This window comes from Zonotrichia leucophrys, chromosome 3, assembly GCF_028769735.1.
Source record: "Zonotrichia leucophrys gambelii isolate GWCS_2022_RI chromosome 3, RI_Zleu_2.0, whole genome shotgun sequence".
Taxonomy (NCBI): Eukaryota; Metazoa; Chordata; class Aves; order Passeriformes; family Passerellidae; genus Zonotrichia; species Zonotrichia leucophrys.
Window position 1 is genome coordinate 97589945 of NC_088172.1, and position 21172 is coordinate 97611116.

Genomic DNA, 21172 nt, shown 5'->3' on the forward strand with positions numbered 1-21172 from the left:
ATTCTAAGAAAACAAAAAAGGGGCTGTGAAAAGCAGTTGAAGTTGGGAAATTCACATCTGCAGTCCTGACCTGCAGGTTTCAGGCATAGGGCATTTAGGATGTCCATGCATGATGGACATTTGCTTGGTTGCCAAAATATGTATTGTATGCCTTTGCCTTAGACCATCAAAAATCCAGAGAATGTTTATTTAACACCCATTTGAAGTGCCTTGGTTTCCCCCAGGGGAGAAGTGTTCCTCAGGCATCACTTAAAGACTGCCATGCTGTGAGTATCTTACTTGATGTCCTGGGCTGAGAAAACAAGGTGATGCTTGTTTGGAGCATCTGCTTTGCCACCCTTTTACTGAGATTCACATTCTGATCTTTTCTAGTTTTTTTTTTTGAGAGAAGCAGGCAATGATTTGATGAAAGAACTATTAAATCAAACATTGACGTTTACCAAAAGAAAACACTTTTAAAGCAGTTGTGTCCAGAATTTAATACCTGTGTCATGGCTGTACCTTCAGTGTTTGAAAGTGCTCTGATTTCATCACAAGGGTGGGACTCTTATCCACCACCCTGAAATTAAATTCTTTTGCAAAGAGAAAAGAAAAAAAGTAAAATTCTGGTGTCTGAATTCAGTCCATGAGCTTTTCCTCTCTAATGGAACCACTCTGGGCTAGTTTGGAAGATGAAAACTCCTCAGGTATGGAGTAACTTTATGCTTAAAAAAAAAATTAGTGATGGACAAAGATCAGTCTCTGGGTGATGCTGAAACAACATATGGATTTGGAAGTAAGATTAAGGCATTCTGAAAGTGGAGAGTACCCGTGTGAATTATGGTTCTGCCCAAAACTATCTCAAACAAATGTGGTTTGAGTAAAATGATGCAGATGGCATCTGCCAGCTCACTTCTGGAGATCTTATCCAACTTTAACTGCAGGTGAATGTACAAATTTTATTCTCTGAGCAGGGAAGTCTATATATGCTTTAGTGCATTATGTCATCAGTAAATTATTTTAATAGCAAATAAGCCTTTATTACTTTTGCTCTTCCTTTATTGCATTTGCTGCTCTACATTCAATATGTACAGCATTGGCACAAGATAGCTTGCATGCTCACTAGTGCATTAGCAGGAGAGATGGAAACTGTCTTCCAAGAACATAATACTTAGAATTTGGTACTGTTAAAGCCAGAAGAAAAAAAAAACAATTAAAAAACTCCAACAGTTGCTGCACATCAGGCTCTGGTAGAAAGCTGGGAAGTAACAGCTTATAAATGAAGCAAGTTTCTCACAGAATCATAGAATATACTGAATTCAAAGGACCCATCAGGATCACTGAGTCCAGCTCCTGGCCCTAGTTCTGGAAGGTGCCAAGAGGAGACAAAATTAACACTGTTTCCAAAGTACCAGGGTGTTTTTGGAGACAGCTTTCAGATTAAAATAGAACTGTGGGCAATTCAGGATAGCAATATAAATTTAAAAAGGGACAATGATTAAGAAGGTAAAAGATAATTAGCATAGTATTTGAATATAGAGAGTACTCATCAAGTGAACTCTGCACACAGGTTTAGGCAACTCTGAAAAAAATCCCACCCCTTGCTTCACAACTGAATATTGAGTAGTACACAGAAATAACATGGAATTCAGAAATTGAGATAAATTTAATGTGGTTTAATGGCATTTGATAAACGTGCTGGATAAAGTGCCTATTGTAGTAATCTGCTTTGCCTGCATATATTCCTGTCTGACTGAAGGGATTTATGGTGGTGCTGGGGAGCATTACATGCAGCAGCTGCAGCATCAGGATGAGCAGCAGCCTTGAGGAGATGGGCCTGACATGGAGAGGAACAGAACTTTGTATCAACAGCCAAAGGAAAAAACACAGTTTGGTTTGAAAGCAATCTTTCACTTGCCAAATTAATTTTAACATTATGTGTGTGGAGTAAGAGTTCCTGTAGAACCCCAGGAAGGTCTTGTACACTCCAGTGTGCCATTTTTTGCATTGACATCACATGTGCTAAGAGGACACCAGCTCTCCTTGTTGCCTGAGGAAGGCAGAGCCCTGTCCAGGTTTTTGCTCTTGCTGGTGGAAGATGAAGTCGGAACAACTGGGCTGATGTACTGAATTTGCTTTGGATTTGTACACTACTGCCTCACAGTCAAAAATGTCACATAAAAAAGTAATTTTACTTACGTTTACTTAATCATACAATTATCTCTTCAAATGCCAACTTTTTATACCCTTATGACTTTGTGTGGCATCACTGGAGTTGGTACATACCATTACCAGGCACTTCTGGCTTTGGTGCCTCAGAAGGCAAAGTACTCACAGAGTGTTGTTTTACTTTTTTCACATCAATTTGGAGCCAACTGAGACACAGGTTTTCAAATAGCTTGAAAATCCAACAAAACCTGTTTAATGTTGTAACTGGAGAACTGCTGGCAAAGAACTAGGCTGTCTTGCCAGTGACCCAGCCATTTCATGGGCTCAGGTATCAGGGATGCCCCTGTGTGAGTGCAGACAAAGAACAGGTCTGTCCAGTCCCTCTCTGTCATTTTCCTTCCCGGCTCATTGCTTGGGAAGCTTTTTGAACATCAACATAATGAGGCTCCACATGCTCAGTCTTGGCTTTCTTGCCCTTCCCTAGATTGGCACCTGATGGGACAACAGAGCAAAACAGTCTTGTTTGGTGCATTTCACTGAGCTGAGCATTGCACTCCCCTTTCCATGGATCCATTCAGTGCCCCATGGCTTGTCCAAGGTCAGTAAGGAAGCACAGTGCTCTGTGCCTGCACTGCTCAGCAACTGCAGGAGACACTTTTGAAAGTGATGTGTCAACAATTCCATGGTGCAGGGAGTTTGGAGAGGAACTTCCCTGGGCACATCTGGAAAGTGAGGATTAAAAAAATGTGCGTTACTGGAAATTTTGTGTCTGCACAGGTGACAAAATTTGGTCTGGTAGGAGATTGATTTGCAGGCTGGTCACTGAAACCATTAGTCTCAGTGTTGGTCACTCTCTCCTTCTTTACTACTCTTAAAGAAACATACAGGCCAAGCACCACTAAAATTCTCATAGAATTAAACTGCATTTGGTATACATTCCTTATTGTCTGAGATATTGTCTGAAATATTAAATTTTTCATTTGCTGTTTCTTTAAAAAATTCCCTGTACTTCAGAGGGTTCCTTCCCTCCCTTTCATTGTTCACACTGTTCACTGTTGTGAAAACTTTTTTCCCAAGTGATTAATAATGAAGAAAACCTGCAAGGGTAATATTGTTAACCTGAACACAGAAGCTCATGACCTGAGCAGTAGGAGCTTCCGAGTGGGTTTCTTATCAGAGCACTGCAGAGGTGCAGCATAATTCTGAAGTAGTTTTTCAGCTTCGTTCATGAATAAGACCAGTATTTTTCATAGTTAAGTTATGTATGAAAAGGTGGGTATTTTATTATTTCCTTTTTTCTTAGTTTTTAAAAGCTTGATACATGTAGTGTTGGATCAAGGCACACACAAGACTGGCCAAAGGGCATACAAAGCACTTTGGTTTTTAGTTGAAGAAACAGAATGATTATTGCAACAAAGAGTGGCTTGGGGTTTAAACATAATAGCTCATAGTTCAGCAGGAAGGCAGAAAGAAACATGTTACCTTACAGATTTACCAAGGAATTTCTGGATAACTGTGACAGTAATGGGCAGTATTCCTGACTGTAACAGTATTACACTGAACACAGACTCGTATATGCTTCAGAAGAGCTGCATTCTCCATTTTTCTGCTCACCTTTGGGACCACAGTTTTTGAGACCTTGCATTTATTGCCTTGGGTTTTGTCCTGCTCCCCTTTCTTGTGAAACTGCACTTACAGCCCTTTTTCTTTTCAAAGCAGTTTCAAAGTGTTGCCTGCCCTTGTCTCCCAAATGCCAGCGAGCATCCATTTTGTCTGTAATATACAGACCACTGACTCTGATAACTAAAAAACTATTCCTGAACTGTATCTACCCCCTTGGTTTGTACCTACCATTTTTTTTAAAAAATTATTTGTCTGGAATTTGATTATGCTTTCCTCTAGGGATTATGGGGTTTTTTAAACACTTGTCAAAAGCTTCAGTCTCATGCATATCATCAATTTGCTTATTCTCATTTAAATTGGATTTCACCACTGTTGAATGGATATATCCAGACAGCTGATATTGCCCATTACTACACACATTTTTGTTTATTGAATATTGTTGTGGTTTACAGATTTAATAGACCCAACACTGGAAGTTCTGTGAGTTTTTTGTAGCCATTTTTGCTCTTCCTGACTTGCCAGGTTCAACATTATTTTATTGATACCAAAGTGAAAAATGACCTGTGCTTACACTTACAAGGATCTCAGATGAATGTTCTGACTGCTCAACACGGCAAGAAAATTCACTTTCACAGTCAACAAGTCATCTTACTCAGTAGAACACAAAAGTTAAATGGTCTGTAACTTCAATATTAGCAAGGAAAATACAGTACAAATTACTAAAAAATACTAAAATATAGAATTGTGGTCAGGTATCCCCACTACATTAATCGCAGCAGTAGCCTGAAATTTGAAACTTTTAATAAAAAGTTCTTAAATATAAATTATATGGCAAATGTACAGTACATTGCTTTGTCAGTCTTTTAATCCAGTGTTTTGCAGTAGAACAGCAACTGTTAAGTCAGTCTTTTCTTGTTTTCTTTAAAAAACAAAACAAACCCAAAAAACCCAACAAAACCCAAACCAGTCTTTCACGTCCCTCAGTATCATGAGTGTGAATGATCTGAATCTGGAATACCACTGTCTCTGTAGCTCCTGTTACTACTGCTTTCACTGTGGCTGTTCTTGTACAGATTCATGCCATTAGGTGGGAAAATGGTGTGTATTACAAACTCCTCCTTGGACACTTGGTCACTGGTAATTGGTATCATCTGGAAAGAAGTCTCCCTGATTTCCAAGATGGAGTTATCCTTCTTGGTTCCCGCTTCGGCATAGTCGTCTTTTCTCCGGCGTCCCTTGCTGTAGGTGCAGTTCCGGGAGAACAGGGACCCGTTTCTGTGCACGTACCAGCACACCAGGGCCAGCAGCCCTATGGCCACCAGCGCCACCACGCCGCCGATGATGGCGGCCAAGGGCAAGCTGGAGTTTTTGTAAGGTTCTTTCTCCTGCTCCCGGTTGAGGGTGGTGGTAGGGTTGTACATCTTCAGAGGCGCCGTCTCGGTCTCGATGCACTCGGGGGTTTCGTCGGAGAGATAGATGTTGCTGGTTTCCATGGGAACCATGCACACACGGTACGGCGACTCCGGCTCGAGAGCCGTGAGCAAATAGTCGCTTCTGTCGCCTGTAACTATAGTTTCAGTTATAGATCCAAAGGCAGGGCTGTGGCCCATCTTGAGCCAGCTCAGTCTCAAAGCAGTCATGGGTAGTGCAACTTTCCAGGAGATGTGGATGGTCTCCGTGCTTACGGATTTCACAAATATCGTAATGATTTTGCGTACCGGGCTCACCGTGGTTCTGTAGTTTTTATTTAGGTTGGGAGTCTTGATGTCTGGTTGTTTGGTCACAGAAATGGGCCAGTGTCCCTGGGCTGGGAATAACGTGTTTGGTACTGCAGTAGTGATTTGGACGGTGCTTATCACGCTATCGTCCTTACAGTCAAACAGGTCTGCGCTGAGGTCTTTGATAGCCATCCCACGTACTTTTTCTGGTGCCTGACACATCAGTCCACGAACGTTCACTTTTAAAGGCAGTGACTGTAACCAGTCACGCACCCATTTCATTTTGCACCCGCAGTGCCAGGGGTTGTTGCGAAGAAAAAGTTGAGTGATGTTATCCAGGTCATCAAAGACACCCTGAGGTAAATTGCTGAGATTGTTATTGGACATATCTAGTCGGTACAATTGCCGTAAGTAAGAGAAAGCATTGGGTGGCACGCGGTTGATGTGGTTTTCTTGGAGATAAAGCTTTCTTAGGTTTGTTCCCGGCAGATTCACCGGTGCAGCTGTGAGTGAATTGCGGACCAATGACAATTCTGTAAGATTGACTAGATTAATGAAGACTTTGTCTCCTAATCCATGATTATTTAGAAGATTTCCATCTAAAACAAGGCGTTTTAGATTTGTAAGGTCTTGAAGGGACAGCTCAGAAATTGTGGAAATGCGATTATCATCCAAGCGTAGCTCTTCTATGGTTTTAGGCAAACCCCAGGGAATGGTGCTAAGGTGATTTCGAGAGAGAAAAAGAAGTCTGAGATAGATGTTGTCCCGGAAAGCTCCATCCTCGATGCTAACGGCAGAAACAGAATTATCATCCAAATGCAGTTCTTCCAGATAAGGAATTTTTGAAAGTGAATCATAAGTAATGGTCCTTATATTGTTCTCCTGCAAATGCAGTTCCTTAATGTACTTAGGGAGGTTAGTGGGGAATTCATCTAGGCTGTTGCGGTATAAATATATTCTTTCCACCCTAAGCAAGTTCTTCAGTTCTGAAGGAATCCCAGCATTATTTATTTGATTGTTCTGAAGGAAGAGGGTGGTTGCATCCTCTGGGATTCCTGTAGGAATAGACGTCAAATCGCGATCATTACAATATATGAAACCCACATCACAGCGACACACTGAAGGGCATGATTTGGCACTAACAGAATAAGGTGCCATGTCAAGTAACAGCCCTATTTTAGTCCAAACTAGGAAGATGCTCCAGGTAACACTAATCATGGTCAGGAATGATGAGATTTCTATACAGTTCTGATCTTCAACAATCTAAAAAAACCAAACAAACAAAATTATCCAGATCATCAGTGAAGAAACCACAATAAAAAAATCAACATTACAGAAGACATCTGAAACACATTAAACCAAAATTCAAGTGCGTAGGTGCATTTTACTCTCTTTTGCTTACATCAGTAATTCTACTTCTTGTACTCATTCAATTAACTAAATAGGTTATTCTGCATAGTGATTGAAAATAATATAATCAAGTATGCCTGATCTGTGAATTATTTTGCTTAAGCAACAAGACTCTTTCTAAGGATTCCTTCCCATTTTATGTGTACCGACAATCTTTGTTCAGATACCAGATAAGAAGGGAACTGAAGTCACACCAGAGTTCAAGTAAATCATTCTATATCTGAAAGATAAGAAGTAATTCCTAAGCCAGCTAACTTCCTCAGGAGCCCTTAAGTGAACTATAAAACCCTTACCAAACCCACAAGTCTAGTGGTAGCTATTTCAGAAGTTCAAAAAAAGCCCTAAAAGCAAAGCATAAAATGCAGATAAAAGTGAGGGCCAGTGAAGACATTTTCCCAAGTCTTCCCCAGTGCACAGCTTCACAGTGTGTAACTTAAAAACACTGTAGACTATTTTGCTTGGTTTTCAAGCTTAAGTGACTGCTCAGAAAGGTGAATGTTACAACTGGCAGGTAGCTGGTAGAGCTATGGCTTTCTAGTTCACTGGATGAAATATTTCATTACATGCTTAATTTCATGTTAAATATTTGTCATTCTCAAAAGTCGTCTTACTAAGCAGCACACTCATAAGAGTCTATTTGGCAGGTTTAACCACATTTTCCCCTCTTATTACTAGCATAGTAGAAATTAACTCTTGAGACTGAGATTGTACTTTGCATTGGTAGTGTGTTTGTACACTGAGCTCAGGTAATTAGCATTTTTATAGCTTTTAAGACAACATAATTCAATTACCATTGTAATTAGGGTTGTGAGAACTCCTGCAAGATGACCTATGCATTGAGCAGTGTCATGACCTTTTCTCTTAAGGGTTCATATATTAATTGAACTTTATTCTCAGAGGCATGAAAAGGAAAATAAATTTATATTGATCCTACCGTATTTAAAGGTATGTGTAAATTTTGTGCTTGAGGATATCCAGTAAAGGGATGTCTTTCTGCCCAGTCACTCTTATGGTTTACTCCATGAAGCAGTTTTCTCTCGATGGTGTTTACTCAGATGCTCCTTGGTGGTGTTGGTGTGTGTTTCCTGGCTCCTGGCACGATACTCAATGAGCATTCCAACCAAGATTTATCATGGTACATAAGCACACCAGGCCCCAGTGTAGAAAAGCCTCAGCTTTCTTCTATTTTAGTCCTCATGTAAAGTCTGTGAATGAAGAGCCTCTTTTGTTTGCTTTAATGCCTTTAGCAGGAATTACTTTCTTTGTAACTCTTACAAACTCTTCTGTGCAGCGTAGTAGTCAGAGGAGGGAACTGCAGTGCCGCGTGATAGAAACCATTCATTATGCTGAGGACTGCAGCCTCTTCAGGAGGTCAGCAAGGGGATGCTTTTCCTATCCAGAATTATCCAAGTGTGACCTTTGTACAGTAGCTACATCCTGATACATCCACACCTCTTTCAGAGAAACGTTTTCCAACTCTCACTTTTTATCGCTCCTTCCAAATTTGTAATGCAGGAAAGAATTCCTCCTGTGCTGCAAGAATGCAAGTTACTTTACCACAGAAACATCAGGCAATTCAGATGGTTTTCTTCATTATAAAAAACCCCCACAAAAATATGAATTCCTTCCCAGAAAACTCCCCTTTGAAAGCTTTCCTCGAACTCCTAATGTCCTGCAAAAGTAAAAACAAAAAAATTGGAATTAATAACAACTGGTGCATACTAATTTCAAGGGTTGCATCCCCTGTACATGAGTAGCACACCTTGTTTCCCCAGGGCATTGGTATTTCAGCAAAATCCACAGAGCTCTTTCAAAAAATGTTTTGCTGTGTAGTTTCATGTTACTGCAGTTTTGCTGGAACAGTATTTTCCTTAATTTCAATAGAAAAATAAAGGCAGAGAGTAATCAAACATTTGTAAATTAAGTTTTTCATCTGATGTCAAATGCTAGTGTTACCTCCTTAGAGGAGAACAAAATGGTTGCTTTTGTGTTCCTGGCAAATAGACAATCTCCTTGGTTTTAAGTGTAAAAGGAGCTAATTGCTCTTCACTAGCTACTGTGTGAAAGGGAAAGCATTGTATGAATATATTTCCCACTTGCAGCATGTTGATTCTGAGCTAGGGACTAGCCAGGCATCTGTGTCTGATTTTTGGCAACACATAGGTGGGTTTAGTCTGTAAATATTCTAAAAAGAAGAAAAATATTTTTTTCTTTGTATTTCTTACAGAAGACTAATTATTTCTTAAACAGCATTTTAACTTGGGCTACTCCTTATCACTACTGCATAAAACATCCAGTGAGATACCAAGTCCCCAGCAAGTCTGTAGGTAGCATGTCTGAAATAAAAGTGGTTAAATCTGAAATGAAACAAATCCTTAATGTGTACTTGCTTTTCCCTTTTGTGACATCACATTTGTCCAAGGGACCAAGCACGATCCTTGGAACCAAAGTACTTGGCAGGAACAGTGTGCTGAGTAATGCTTGCTTAGTTGCCTTCCTGGGAGCAAAACTAGAGCATCTTCTGCTCCTCTGTAAAATACTTGACCTAAACACAAACACTCTGTGTTTTAAAAATGTCTTTTGCAATTTGTAGCAGGTCTGTTATGAAACAGACCAGTCATACTCCTTACAGCAACACAGAATATGCAGTGATATATTTAAATAGACACAAATTCTGCTGCTCTTTTTCATAGAAAAATGTTAACCATTAAAAAAAAACCAAAGCCCCCCATTTGAGAGATGGTGTGAGTACCCAGTGAGAGAGTGGAAAAGTCTCCTCTCTCCTGCTGCTGCTTTCGTGCTCCTCTAAGCTTTGTTTTCAGAATCTTGTTTTCAGCAGCTGCCCAATGAAAAAAAGAAAAGAACTCAAAATGAGAGACCCCCACGGTGGTATAAATAAATATTTTTATGTATGCTTTATTTAAGGCAAAAACACAATCTATGTGGCCACATTTTAAATAGAAGGGAATGCATGTTTAGTGGTAACTTATGTAATTTGGGTAAATTATATAATCATTATGAAATGGAACAAAAAAGCTCTGTATTCTTCCAGTGTCTAGTTTTCTTGCTCTGTATTACTCAAGTGTTTGGGGAAAGATGCCCAGGCCCTATTCCTAAAACTTTGAAATAAAGAGCAACTTAACAGCTGTAGAAAAAAATGGTGTCTCTTAGGAACTAATGTGAAGTCATGATAGAAGGTATTTTCTGGAAGGGAGTGGTGAAATAGGAATATAAATTCCTTTAATAGGCCTTTGAAGGCTACAATAACTTTTAAGTACTTAAAATCATAAATTTTCTTTAGAACTCTGAGCTGTAAAAAACTTGTTAGTATTAAGCAAAACGTTGGCTCTAGTATGCATACATTACATAGATACATGCACACAGCAAGTTCATTTATTTTACCTTTCTAGCACATAAACTGTTTCCTCTGTGCTTCATTTGATAGTCATCTCTTCATTTATTGCCACTATTATAATAGCAGTAACGTGTAGGATTAAAATGAAAGCACTAAAGCTCATTAAGCTCCTGGAATTTTTTTTATCCCTTCTCTCAAAATTACATGAAAACAAGAGCAAGAAAAAGAAAAGGTCTCTTTGGAGAAGACGACACTGTTTCAAAAATGTGGATTAAGACCATACCCCCCACTCCCTTTTCCAAACTTAGAATAGTTTTCTTCAGGTCTTGATTGTTTGATATCTTGCACTTCCCTTTTATATCTCAAGCTATAGCTGAAAACAATGTTTTTGCATATCAAAGGCTCCAGTGATCTGTCTACAGAGAAGAAGGGAATCGTGCTGCCATGCTCCAACTTTCCCCTTCTTGAGCTGTCTCTAAATATTCCCTGACACCAAGTCATTATAGCTGATCGGGCAGGATGAAAAGAAAAGTGACCCCCACTGGTACAGACACTGTGGCCAGGTTTCTGCAGCATCAGACTGGGAGGCTTCATGGACACATGGTTTTGAAAGAAGCCATTATTTTTGAGCACACCAGATTTTAGAAACTGTGCTGATAATTTTTAAATGCAAAAAAAAAAAATCAGTCCTTGTTTTTTGGTAACAAAAGTAACACTGGAGAAATTGAACAGCAGCCTTTTTGCTCTTTATTCCAAATTGAATGTTTTCCTCAACTTTCTGAACCACATGGTTCATAAGTTTTCCTGGGACTGTGTAAGCTAGGGAATTACTAGAGATATCAGCAATGTGTGGACCTTGCATGTGGACTTATTGCTGTGGTACAGCAGAAGTTTTATCATCTCATTTGAAAATGTTCAACATAAGTTGAGCTATTAAAAAAACCAAAAAAAGTACATAAGAAGCACATTGTATTTAACCTGAAGTATTGAGTCCAGCTGCACTCACTGTACTGTAGGCAGGCAATGGCTTAACAAAATAAACATTTTGGTATATTGGAAAAGTTGGGGTTTTTTCTAAAAACAGTGTCAAAAATTTAAGCTAATAAAAAAAGTGAATAAAATCAAGACGTGCCTCACTTGAGGTCACACAATGCTTATTTGAATTTCTAATCTACCTCTGTGTTCTCCAGCAGTAACTCTGGTAGCTCAGTGGCTTCTTTCTTACCATCAAAGTAACAGAGGAAAAGGAAGCTACTTGGTATTTTTAGGTTGTAAAAGACAAAACGATTATTCAAAGCCACCATTAGAATGTACATACTTGATAAGCCAATTTGCTTAACCACTGTACTTGTATTCCAGAAGTAGCTCTGTATTTGTGTAGAATCTGAAGCATACTGGAAACACAAAATGTGCTTATTTTTTAAAATACTTGTGAAGTCTATCTACTGCTTATAAAGTCAGTTGTGCTTACAAAGGTCATGCTGCAGCTTAAACAGCTTCACCAACTTTTTTTTTTTTTTAAAGAAGTTCCACAGTGCTAATCTAGACTTAAAACAATGTCCACACTTTGTTTTCTTTAAGTGTATTACTCAGGGTTAGTTGATAGTGACAGCAAAATGCTTTCTAAGCACTCTGTCTAGGAGCTGCAATTTCCACGATCATCGTATTTCAGGAAGGTGCCCCAGCCTTTTGTTTGGTGCTAGGCAAGCAGAAGGTCCTCTAGCTGTCTTTGCAAGGGGTAAAAAATGCAAAGGAGTTTGTTAAAGTGAGAGTGAGCCCTTCAGTCAGACTGCAGCACTGCCTCTTAGTGAAATTTGTTGTTGTTTTTTGTTGGAGATTTCATTTACTTGCAGAAAACTTGCTCCCACTTCTTGTGCAGTAGGAATAATACTGCTGGTGTCTTACTAAGTCTAACTCAAGTGTCCTAAAAAATGCAAATTTTTATGTGATCTTCCCTCAAATGCAAGTAAATCTGACTTAGAAATGAATTCTGAGTAAAAGCTTGACTCCACACCCAAGATCAGCCAAACCTGTATTTGCTGTAGAGGATGGAAATGAACTATGAGTGCCTCTCTTCTGAAGTTTACTTCTAAAATGTTCCCTAGTTTTGAAGATGCTGGGTTGAAAAGACCCAGACTATTACTCTATTCCTTCTCACTCTCTTGTTTTGACTGTTCTGCTGCACGTTAAGAAAACACTTTGAGGGGGAGATCTTTTGCAAAGGATTGTTGGTTTGTGTTTTAGTGCTCTTTGAGTTTAGCCAATTATGGCTTCTAGGTTTTCTTTCTGAGAGCTGCTGCTGAGGTAACTTGTCTGGGCATTAAATAAAAGAATAGAGAACAAATACTGCCATTGTTTCAAGGGAAGAAAAAAATCTGGTTTTCCCCTCTTAACAAGTTTAGGTAGAATTATACCTGATAGGGTGTTTCTGGCACAAAACTCCTGACATATAAAAACATTACTTGAACACTAGACAAAGTTTCAGTCATTTTGTTTCTTTGCTTTTTAAATAAGTTGTTTGCTCATCTCCTGATTATTAAGTTTGCTCCTCAAAAAATTAGAAAAAACACGAAGCTGTAAGAATGTTTGGCTTCTTACAGCTCATGAAAAGCAGAAGAGAGTTAGTGATGCCATAAGATATGTACTGAACACTTTTCAAGATTCCTGCCCTGAGTGGTATTTGGCTGCTTTTAAAAAGAAATGTAAGCAATCACATATTAATTCTTCCATGCACTCCTGTGCTTTGAAGTGATTAAGGAAAAAACTTAAGAGCTAACTAGCCATTAGCATCCATGCTTCCTGCTCCAAGGAGACAAAGATGGCCATCTCCCAACTGAAGCCACTTCAAATAACTGCAACTGCAAAGTTTGCAAACTCCAGCAATTGCTTGGATTAGTCACCATTGCCTTACACAATATCAGACAGCTTTTAGCTACTGGTGACAGAGGAAAAAACCCCAACCAAAACAAACCCCAAAAACCCCAACCCAGAAACTCGTCTTTATTTCGTTCTTCCTGTAAAATGTATCCACTTTATTTCTGGAGATCAAAGCTCGCTGTGAGTTTACTACAGAGTTTTTTGCCCACTGGGGGGTGGTACATGCTACAAAACCTGTGCTTTTAAGAGCCACAAGTCAGATGGTTTTTGCTGCTGTCCAGTCTTCTCTGCTTTAATTACAACAAAGTCTCCCGTTGAGAAAAACAGAGGCAGCTTGCAAAGGAGGGAGTTATAAAAAAAATAAAATAAATCACTCTTCTAGAGAGTTTAAAGAATTTCCCATGCTGATTACTTGCAGTATTTATCTGGTTGTTCTCCAGTTAAAATGGTACAAATGTAGCAAAAAAAAAAAAAAGAAGAGAATTAGCATTTTAAATATATTCCAAGGGCTGTCACTGTTTCTGGTATACAGGAGGAGCACAGAAGACAGGAAAAAATACAGCTTTTAGAAGTGATTAAATGTGGATGGAAAAATAAAAAAGCTTGATAGCAGCATGAAGTAGGATTAGAATAAAGCCAGTGTATTTCAAGATAATTGGCTTTCTGTAAACCCAGGTATACCTTTTGTTTATGAAATATCTGAAACCCTATCTTAAACAGGGCTGTATTGTATGGGTTTGGAATACATTAAAGGAAACTTGAAGGTGGGTTTTCTTTTGAGGGAGGGAAGGGCACTGAAAGCTCTTGAGTATGACCTAATGCATGGCATATATCGACAAGGGAAACACAGACTGATCTTTCTGTTTTATAGCAAATAATTATTTTCTTTATACACTTCAATTGACAAATGTGTTTTTCAGTCTAATTCAAAGAAATGTTCATTAAGATGCCATATCCCCAGGCAATAGATGGTGAGCATAACTGATGCTTCTATCTTTTTGGGCAGTATATTTTAGACAAGGAAATTGGGGTCAGGATAATGAACTGTTTTTTAAAATCTGAACATTTTCAGCCTCTTTGTATAAAAGATGTACATGGAAATGCAAAATGTGAATCTTCATGTTTCAAAGAGGCCAAGAGAAAATGCATTCAGCTAATGTGCAGGAATAAGATTGAACTGTAAAGCAATTCTGCATTTTGGTGTGAATCTGGTGTAGAAAATACTCCACTGTACTCTGTTAACTGACCAGAACTGATCCCTTGCAGAAGGGAAGCGACTTGCCTTCAGCCCGAATGAATAACCCGTCGGTAACAGCATTCCATGAATTAGTTAATTACACACACTCGTCCTCGCGTTTGCAACACTCCTTGCAACTTTGCCTGGATGTGCCAGGGTTGAGCTCAAACCCCTTTGCGGTCTGAGAGATTAAAATTGAGGCAACCTCAAAGAGCAGGACTGAGCCAGAAAGGCAGCTGTCTGTGCAAGAGCTGAGCTTTTATTCACCGAGGGGATGAGCTTGGAAACTAAGCAGGAATCCAAAAAAAGAACCAGCCAACCAACCCCAAAATCAAAAAGCTGTGTCTGCTTGCTGTGAGCTATGGCAGATGCTGGAAGCAGGACCACGACCACGACGGTGGGAAATGCAGGAATACTTGGGCTCTGCCTGATCAACTAAGTTGCAGCTTCTAATTGCATTTGAGGAAAAGAGCTAAGACCAAAAGATTTTGGCACATCCAGCAGTTATGAAACGATTTTTGAGGTCAGAATCACGTAGAGATGAGGTGTGCAACAAAGTACGTAGTGAATTATTTATTTGCAAGCCATTTATAAATTAATTAGCTGTGCCTATACGAGGGCACGCAATCACTTAATACACTGAAAACAGCTGAAAAGTTGATTAAAACTAGGCGAGCACCTATGGAACGGCAGGAGGATTATGAGCCAGCTCTTCTTCCCAAAGAAAGTGGGGCGTCGGGGCGGGAATTTGGGCCTGTTGCATTCTTTCTGTGCAACCATTTTGTTGCCCATCTTCTCGCCCGCAGACTTTGTGGTGCGGGGGGCAGCGCTGCGCAGGGGCGCGAACGCATCGCCTCGATTTTTTTTTTTTCCTTTTAAATAGATGCAGCAAGAAGGGGATGGAGGGAGGGGGAAGTTTCCCAGCCGTGGGAGCGATGCGGGGTACGCGCAGGAGCATCCCCCGCCATCGGCGTTCGAACGCGCGGCCGGGGTCCCAGCGCCGCGGGCGCTGCTCTGCGGGTCCCCCCGCGCTGCTCTCCGCCCCCGCGCAGGCAGGGCGGCTTCGCGCTGCCTCCTTCTCCCGGGGCCCGGGGCAGCGCCGGCACCGCACGCCCAGCCTGGGGAACCCCCGGCTCCGCTCCAGATGTGCGGGCTAAGCCCTCTGCGCTCCTGCGCACCCCGCCGGGAGGGAGGGCGGGCAGGCGGGCTCTCCCCGCCGCAGCGCAGTGCCCGCACTCCGCGCCGGGAAGCGGCTGGCGGTGTAAGGAGCGCGCACAAACTTCCCTCCACATCCTCCTCTTTCTCCGCATCCCCCCGAGCCGCGCAAGTCCCGCGGAGGAGAAGAAGCGGTTTATGCCACGCTTACCTGCGGAGCGGCGCGGGGAGGGGCGGTGCGGTGGTGCCGGCGGTGCTCCGGGAGCGGAGCGCGGTGCGCGGTGCGGAGCGGGCGCTGCGCTGTGGCGGGGCGGCCGCGGACGGAGCTCGGCGCGCGCCCCTCAAGTCGCGGCGGCAGCGGCGGAGCCGCGGGGGCGGGGCCGGACGTCACGGGGGGCGGGGCCGGGGCGGGGCGCGGCGCGGGACGGCCGCTAGGGGGAGCAGCAGGCGGCGCCACGGGCCCGCCGGCCGCGCAGGGGGTGTCGGGGGCGGACGTGGCGCCTCAGCCCCGCACCGGGGGCAGAGGTTTAAAACTATTGCTTTAGCCTGTTCTTGACGTGGCAGAGAAGCGATGGTGCCGCTGGTGGCCGTGCCGGGAGCGGGGTGGCTCCCCTTCATCCCCCAGTTCATTTCCCAGTGCCCGGCTTTGGGCTGGGCAGGTGATCCCGGTTCCCTGGTTTTGGGTCCAAGGAGCAGGACAGGCCGCGAGTTTCACGAAACACAAATGAAATTTAAAAAAAATTAAATTTAAATTTATTTGTGTTTAAATATATTTGGGTTTAAATGAAATTTAAATTTATTTGTGTTTAAAACACAAATAAATGAATAAATTTTCTCAGTTCCAGTCGCCACATGGCTGTAGGTGCTGTCACGCACTCCCGTGACATCTCCCCGGCTCTGGCGCTTCGTGTAAAGCATTGCAGGCTATGGCAACTTTGGAGGATTTGAGGGTTTTCCCGAGATGACTCCTTTGGAATCATCAAATGGATATGAACTCACTGGGACATCCCTTATCATGCTCGACAGGGCTGAGATTGAGCGGGAGCTGTGGCCTGGCCAGGCTGCACTCCTTGGGGATTTGTCCTAAAGTTTCTGCCCTTCAAAAACAAGCAGAAATTTATGGCCGTTAAAGGGCAAAGTAGAAAACATCTTCCCCAGGCGTTTTTTCATCAAACCCAGTTTCCTTTACCTTTAGCATTAGGTTTGGCAGATGAGGTTGATGTTTCTTGTTTTGGTTTTTTAAAAAATTCCCATTAAATGGGGTGTCTCTCCCAGCAGACAGCTGCTGCATTCCATGAGCATCCCGTTCTCTTCATTGGCCATGCACGTGTGATCTTGGCCACCTCATGCAGGGCTTTGACCAGTCTGTTCTCCAGCACACAGCCAATGTCTGGGGGAAGGCAAACTCCTGAAAACTGGCTCTGCTCATCCCAGTTATCCTCCAGTGGCACTTTTTGCTGGTATCAGAAGACTACGAGACCAAGCTCCATTAATTTCAAAGGGAGCTCAAATTCTGTAAATCCTGTAGAAACTGCCACATAGGTGCACCTCCTGTGTAAAGTTTGAATACTTTAATTGCTGTTGATCTCTTTTGTCAAAAACAAAATCAGACAAACTTAAAAATGTCAAGCTCATCCTTCTCAAGAGGATTTTAATAAATTTTTGAATGCTGCTTGATTGACTTGATACTTAGATATATGAAATGTTATATACATGCTGTATTTATTCGACTAACTAAAAAAAAATCTGGATTGATTTTCCTTTATAAGGAAGGATAAGGATTTTTGCGCTGCCACTTCAATTCTAATCTTTCCCTGAGGAGAGCAAAAACTAATAATAAATTGACTTCAGGTTAAGGTGCAATTGTCTGTATTGATAATCCTGGCAGTGAGCTGTGCCCTAACCAGCTCAGAATAATCAACTATATTGCATGTACATCTTAATGCACATCTGGCACATTATAGGCGTATGGATACATATGTGCATGTATTACATGAACATATGATACATCTGGTGCTACAGCATGCCCCTGTCTCATCATGTGGGACAGAATAGTAGGCTCTGAAAATGCTGAGACTTGGGAAATGTTGCACCTATCCTGTTGTTTTTTTTGTTTTTTTTTTTTTTTTAACTGAGATTCCTTTAAGGTTATAGTAGTATTTTTCAAAAACGTGTGTTTGGTATTTCTCAAGCTGTATTACGTAACAGATTCCAGGGTTATGTTGCTGTGCCATGTTGCTAAGCCTTCACACAGATCTGTGGGATGCTTATAAAAGATGTATATGGTACTCATCCAGCTATCTCTCAGCTTAATTCCAAGGCTGGCCCAGTGCTTATGGCACTGGTTAGAAATTACAGTACGTGTTCCTAGAGAATTCCAAAGAGCATGTGAAAAATAATCACATTTTACCAGGTCACAACTGCTCTGGAGTACTGAAAGGTCTTTAATGTGCTGTTGCAAACAGATTTTTTGACTGTGTTATTTTATGTAAACTCCATAAATATACTTCTTCAGAAGGTGGGTAACCTTTAAAATACTCTCCACCAAAAATCTCTTGTACATGGAGATCCTGACCATATTCTCTATCTTTTTCTTAAAATGTAGGAATTCAAGGTGTCTTCAGTTCCAAGAGAATGGAGAAGTTCTGTTAATAAGGATGGAGTTACTCATATGTCGGGAATAAAAATATGAATATTTAACACACAGGCGTGTGTGTATATTCCTAGGCGTGCCAAAGCCTAGGAATATAATGAGATATTTTAATTGAATTTTTAAGTTAAAATAATGTTTTACCTGTATTTTGTTTATAGAATTAATTAATGCTCATGACACTGAGATTAAAGTTCTTGTCAGACCTACAGGGAAATTACCTTTTGGAAGACACAGTAATCTTGTTAATGCTTCATGGGCTGAGAGGGTTTAAAAGATGTCGGGTGGGAAATTCAGAGTACTCACACTACATAATGTGTTTCACAGAATTTTATGCAGGTTTATAACATGCTATTGGAAGGTCCTATTAGGTTAATGTGGAAATGATGATGTCTTTTTTTTCTTCTCCTAAGCATCCTGATGGTGTGATAAGAATTGAAGTTCTGGGAACTCCCTCAGCCAAGGGTTGACCTGAATGACTCTCCCTGTGACTTGACAGGATTTCTGGATATGCTTTGTCCTGCTGTAGATCAGGTTCCAGTCATATACATTTCCAGGCAGGACATGTATGAAATATTGAGAAACCAAACACCTTGACTGGGAAGTGAAATTGAATCTGAGATCACTCATCCTCAGTGAAGGAGAGGGCTGGCTGTCTTCAGGAATCAAAACTGAACCCTTGCTTTGTTGAGCATCTCAAGGACAGGTTTCTGTCAGATAAAGCTGAGAGTAATAGTTTGATATTCAATGGAATAAGCTGAAATGAATGTTAGTGGGTTTTAGCTTCAGGCTTTTATGAGGTTATATTGATTTTCCAAAGCAAGCTGTCCCAAATCCAAGTTAGGCATAGGCTGATTTGTGGAGACATGTAAGGAAAGAGGACACTGATATATGAACTTCAGTATGATGCATGTTCTGAAAGGTTTCCTGATATTCACTAAGTAGTGTTTTTCAGCAAATACATATTGCATTTTGTATTAGACTTCAGTCTTTAAATGATCAGAACCATTTCAGAATTAGAATCCAGTTTTGGATATATTCCTTCCAAGTACAAATGTCTGTCAAATTCAGCTTTCAGCACTGTGTATGTACATGGAGTACCTTGTCAAAGTTGGTGCAGCAGCTCTGTATCGAATGTGTCAAAAATGGGAGTGTAATCATGCAAGACAGTCCACAGCAGAGCTAGAGAGGTATGAAGAATCTAAAACGAAATACTCGGTTAAAAGTAGGTGGGCTCAAGTGTGCTTCTTTCTTTTCCCCTGCCAGAGGAATGTGAGAGGTAATAGTTGTTATTGTAGTTATTTTGTCTCTCTGTACAGGCCAGGAGGTTAGACCACTGTACCTGTATTTTCTGCCATTCCTCCCTCTTCTCTCCAGGCTTTCTCCCCATTCTTCTTTCCAGCTCTCCTAAACAGCCCCGGGGAAAAGCCCTGTCAACTCAGAAACACTCGTGATGCAATCACATCTGTATTTTCCCTAAGGCAAATAAACAGCTTTGCTTGTGAGATCATGTGCTATGGATAGCAAAATTAAGTAACTTAATAGGGTACTTGAAATTGCAAAGCCTTTTGAGTGAGGTATTTATTTTTTATTATTTACAGGACATATTGCAGTGGGTAAAGAAAGCTGACTCCGTAAAGTCCATTCCAGGAAAGTTTGCTCCTAATGCTCAAAGTGAATATTTGTATTTAAAAAGCAATTTCCTCTGTTTGTTAGATGTCAAACCATGAAGCCACCATGACAACATTTTTAGGAGAAACAGTGCTAACTCCTTTGCAGCTATGAAGAACATGGAGTTTTTCCTTGCTTACTTGACAAAGTAAGCAATGCTGTCAGAACACAAGAGACTTTCCTTTTGCTTGATGTGGCTTTGAAAGTGTGTTAAAGGCAGGAAAAATAGTGTTCCTCCAAAACAACCTTGAAAACCTTAGCTGAGATTGTTAGTAATGTCTAGTGTGTGTGAGGAAGAATCCTGTGAAGGAAAAAACCTGCTGTTCTGCCCTCAGGGTAGTTCTGCATTTGCAAATTCACATTTTTATGGATGAGGCCTATACTGAGCTGAACAAAGTGGTAAATGCATTTTTACACCTGCCTCTATAAAAAGGGCTCCAGTAGTACAGAAATACATTTTAAAAAAACTAAAGAAAAAACCAACCTGAAACCTTCTGAAATGGCAGGAAAAAAAATAGGGTGCAATTTTGGTCTTGGACTCTTTCTTGGAGCTTTGTTGCTGCTTATGCAAGAGTTGCCCAGAGCCAGCCTTTGAGGACAGAGAGATATGCAAGGCAAGGGTGATTTGGGGCTTGCTAAGAAGGGGCTTGGGGTGGATGACTCCTTTCTGTCCGTGTTCCTGTTCTGCCTGTTAATGTTGGAACTCATTGCTGCTCCTGCTGGTGCCTGTTTAGACACTGGTCAGACAATCAGTTGGGCAAAATTCGTGTTTCTCGTTTTATATTCATAACCAGTTTTGATAAATCACAGTTCTTCACAAGTTTGTTCTGAAAGCTTGAAAAGTCACATGTGTTCTCTCAAGTCTATTTGCAGGCCATGGAAACAGTTCTTTTGGTCCTTTCTCTTTGTTTTTACTTCCTGATGGCCCCAGAGGATTTTCCGCCTTTGTCTGCACCACTCAGCCGCCCTCTGCCAGGCGTTTTGCATATGCCCTGCCTCTTACCCACCTCCTCTCCCCCTCCTCCTGCAGTGGCCAACAGTTGTTTCTCCACACATCAACCCACATGGGAACATTCACATTCCAGCTTTTTTTGCATTGTGCATTTTTTTGTGCCTTGATCTTATGCCGAGAGAAGCTGCTTCTGTTGAACTCTTTTCTCTCCCTTATTGTCCTCCTTTGGCCCCTTTTTCATGTTAGAGAGTTTCCTATTTTCTTTCCTCCTCCATTAGTTGAGCAGTCTCGCTTAGGTCTAATCTGGTAAAATTACAGTGGCTAAGTTTCTGCACTTGTATAATGTATGAGTTCCCCAATTTGAATATTTAGCATT

The 21172-nt window shown here is 41.1% G+C and overlaps 2 protein-coding genes across 7 annotated transcripts in view; one reads left to right on the forward strand and one right to left on the reverse strand.

The window, feature by feature from the left end:
• The window catches only part of MACROD2 (mono-ADP ribosylhydrolase 2), an 856447-nt gene that overhangs the window by 95962 nt on the left and 739313 nt on the right, over positions 1-21172 (forward strand). The window lies entirely within an intron of this gene.
• FLRT3 (fibronectin leucine rich transmembrane protein 3) lies at positions 1130-15879 on the reverse strand. The gene is made up of 3 exons (XM_064709452.1): positions 15735-15879; positions 7834-8571; positions 1130-6752 (listed from the first exon to the last, which is right to left on the reverse strand). The coding sequence occupies exon 3, from the start codon at positions 6705-6707 to the stop codon at positions 4758-4760; it is 1950 nt and encodes a 649-aa protein (XP_064565522.1). The 5' UTR covers positions 6708-6752; positions 7834-8571; positions 15735-15879; the 3' UTR covers positions 1130-4757.

What these genes read in the sequence shown, in the direction of transcription:
- FLRT3 (XM_064709452.1), bottom strand. Translation starts at nt 6,707, where the DNA reads ATGATTAGTGTTACCTGGAGCATCTTCCTAGTTTGGACTAAAATAGGG.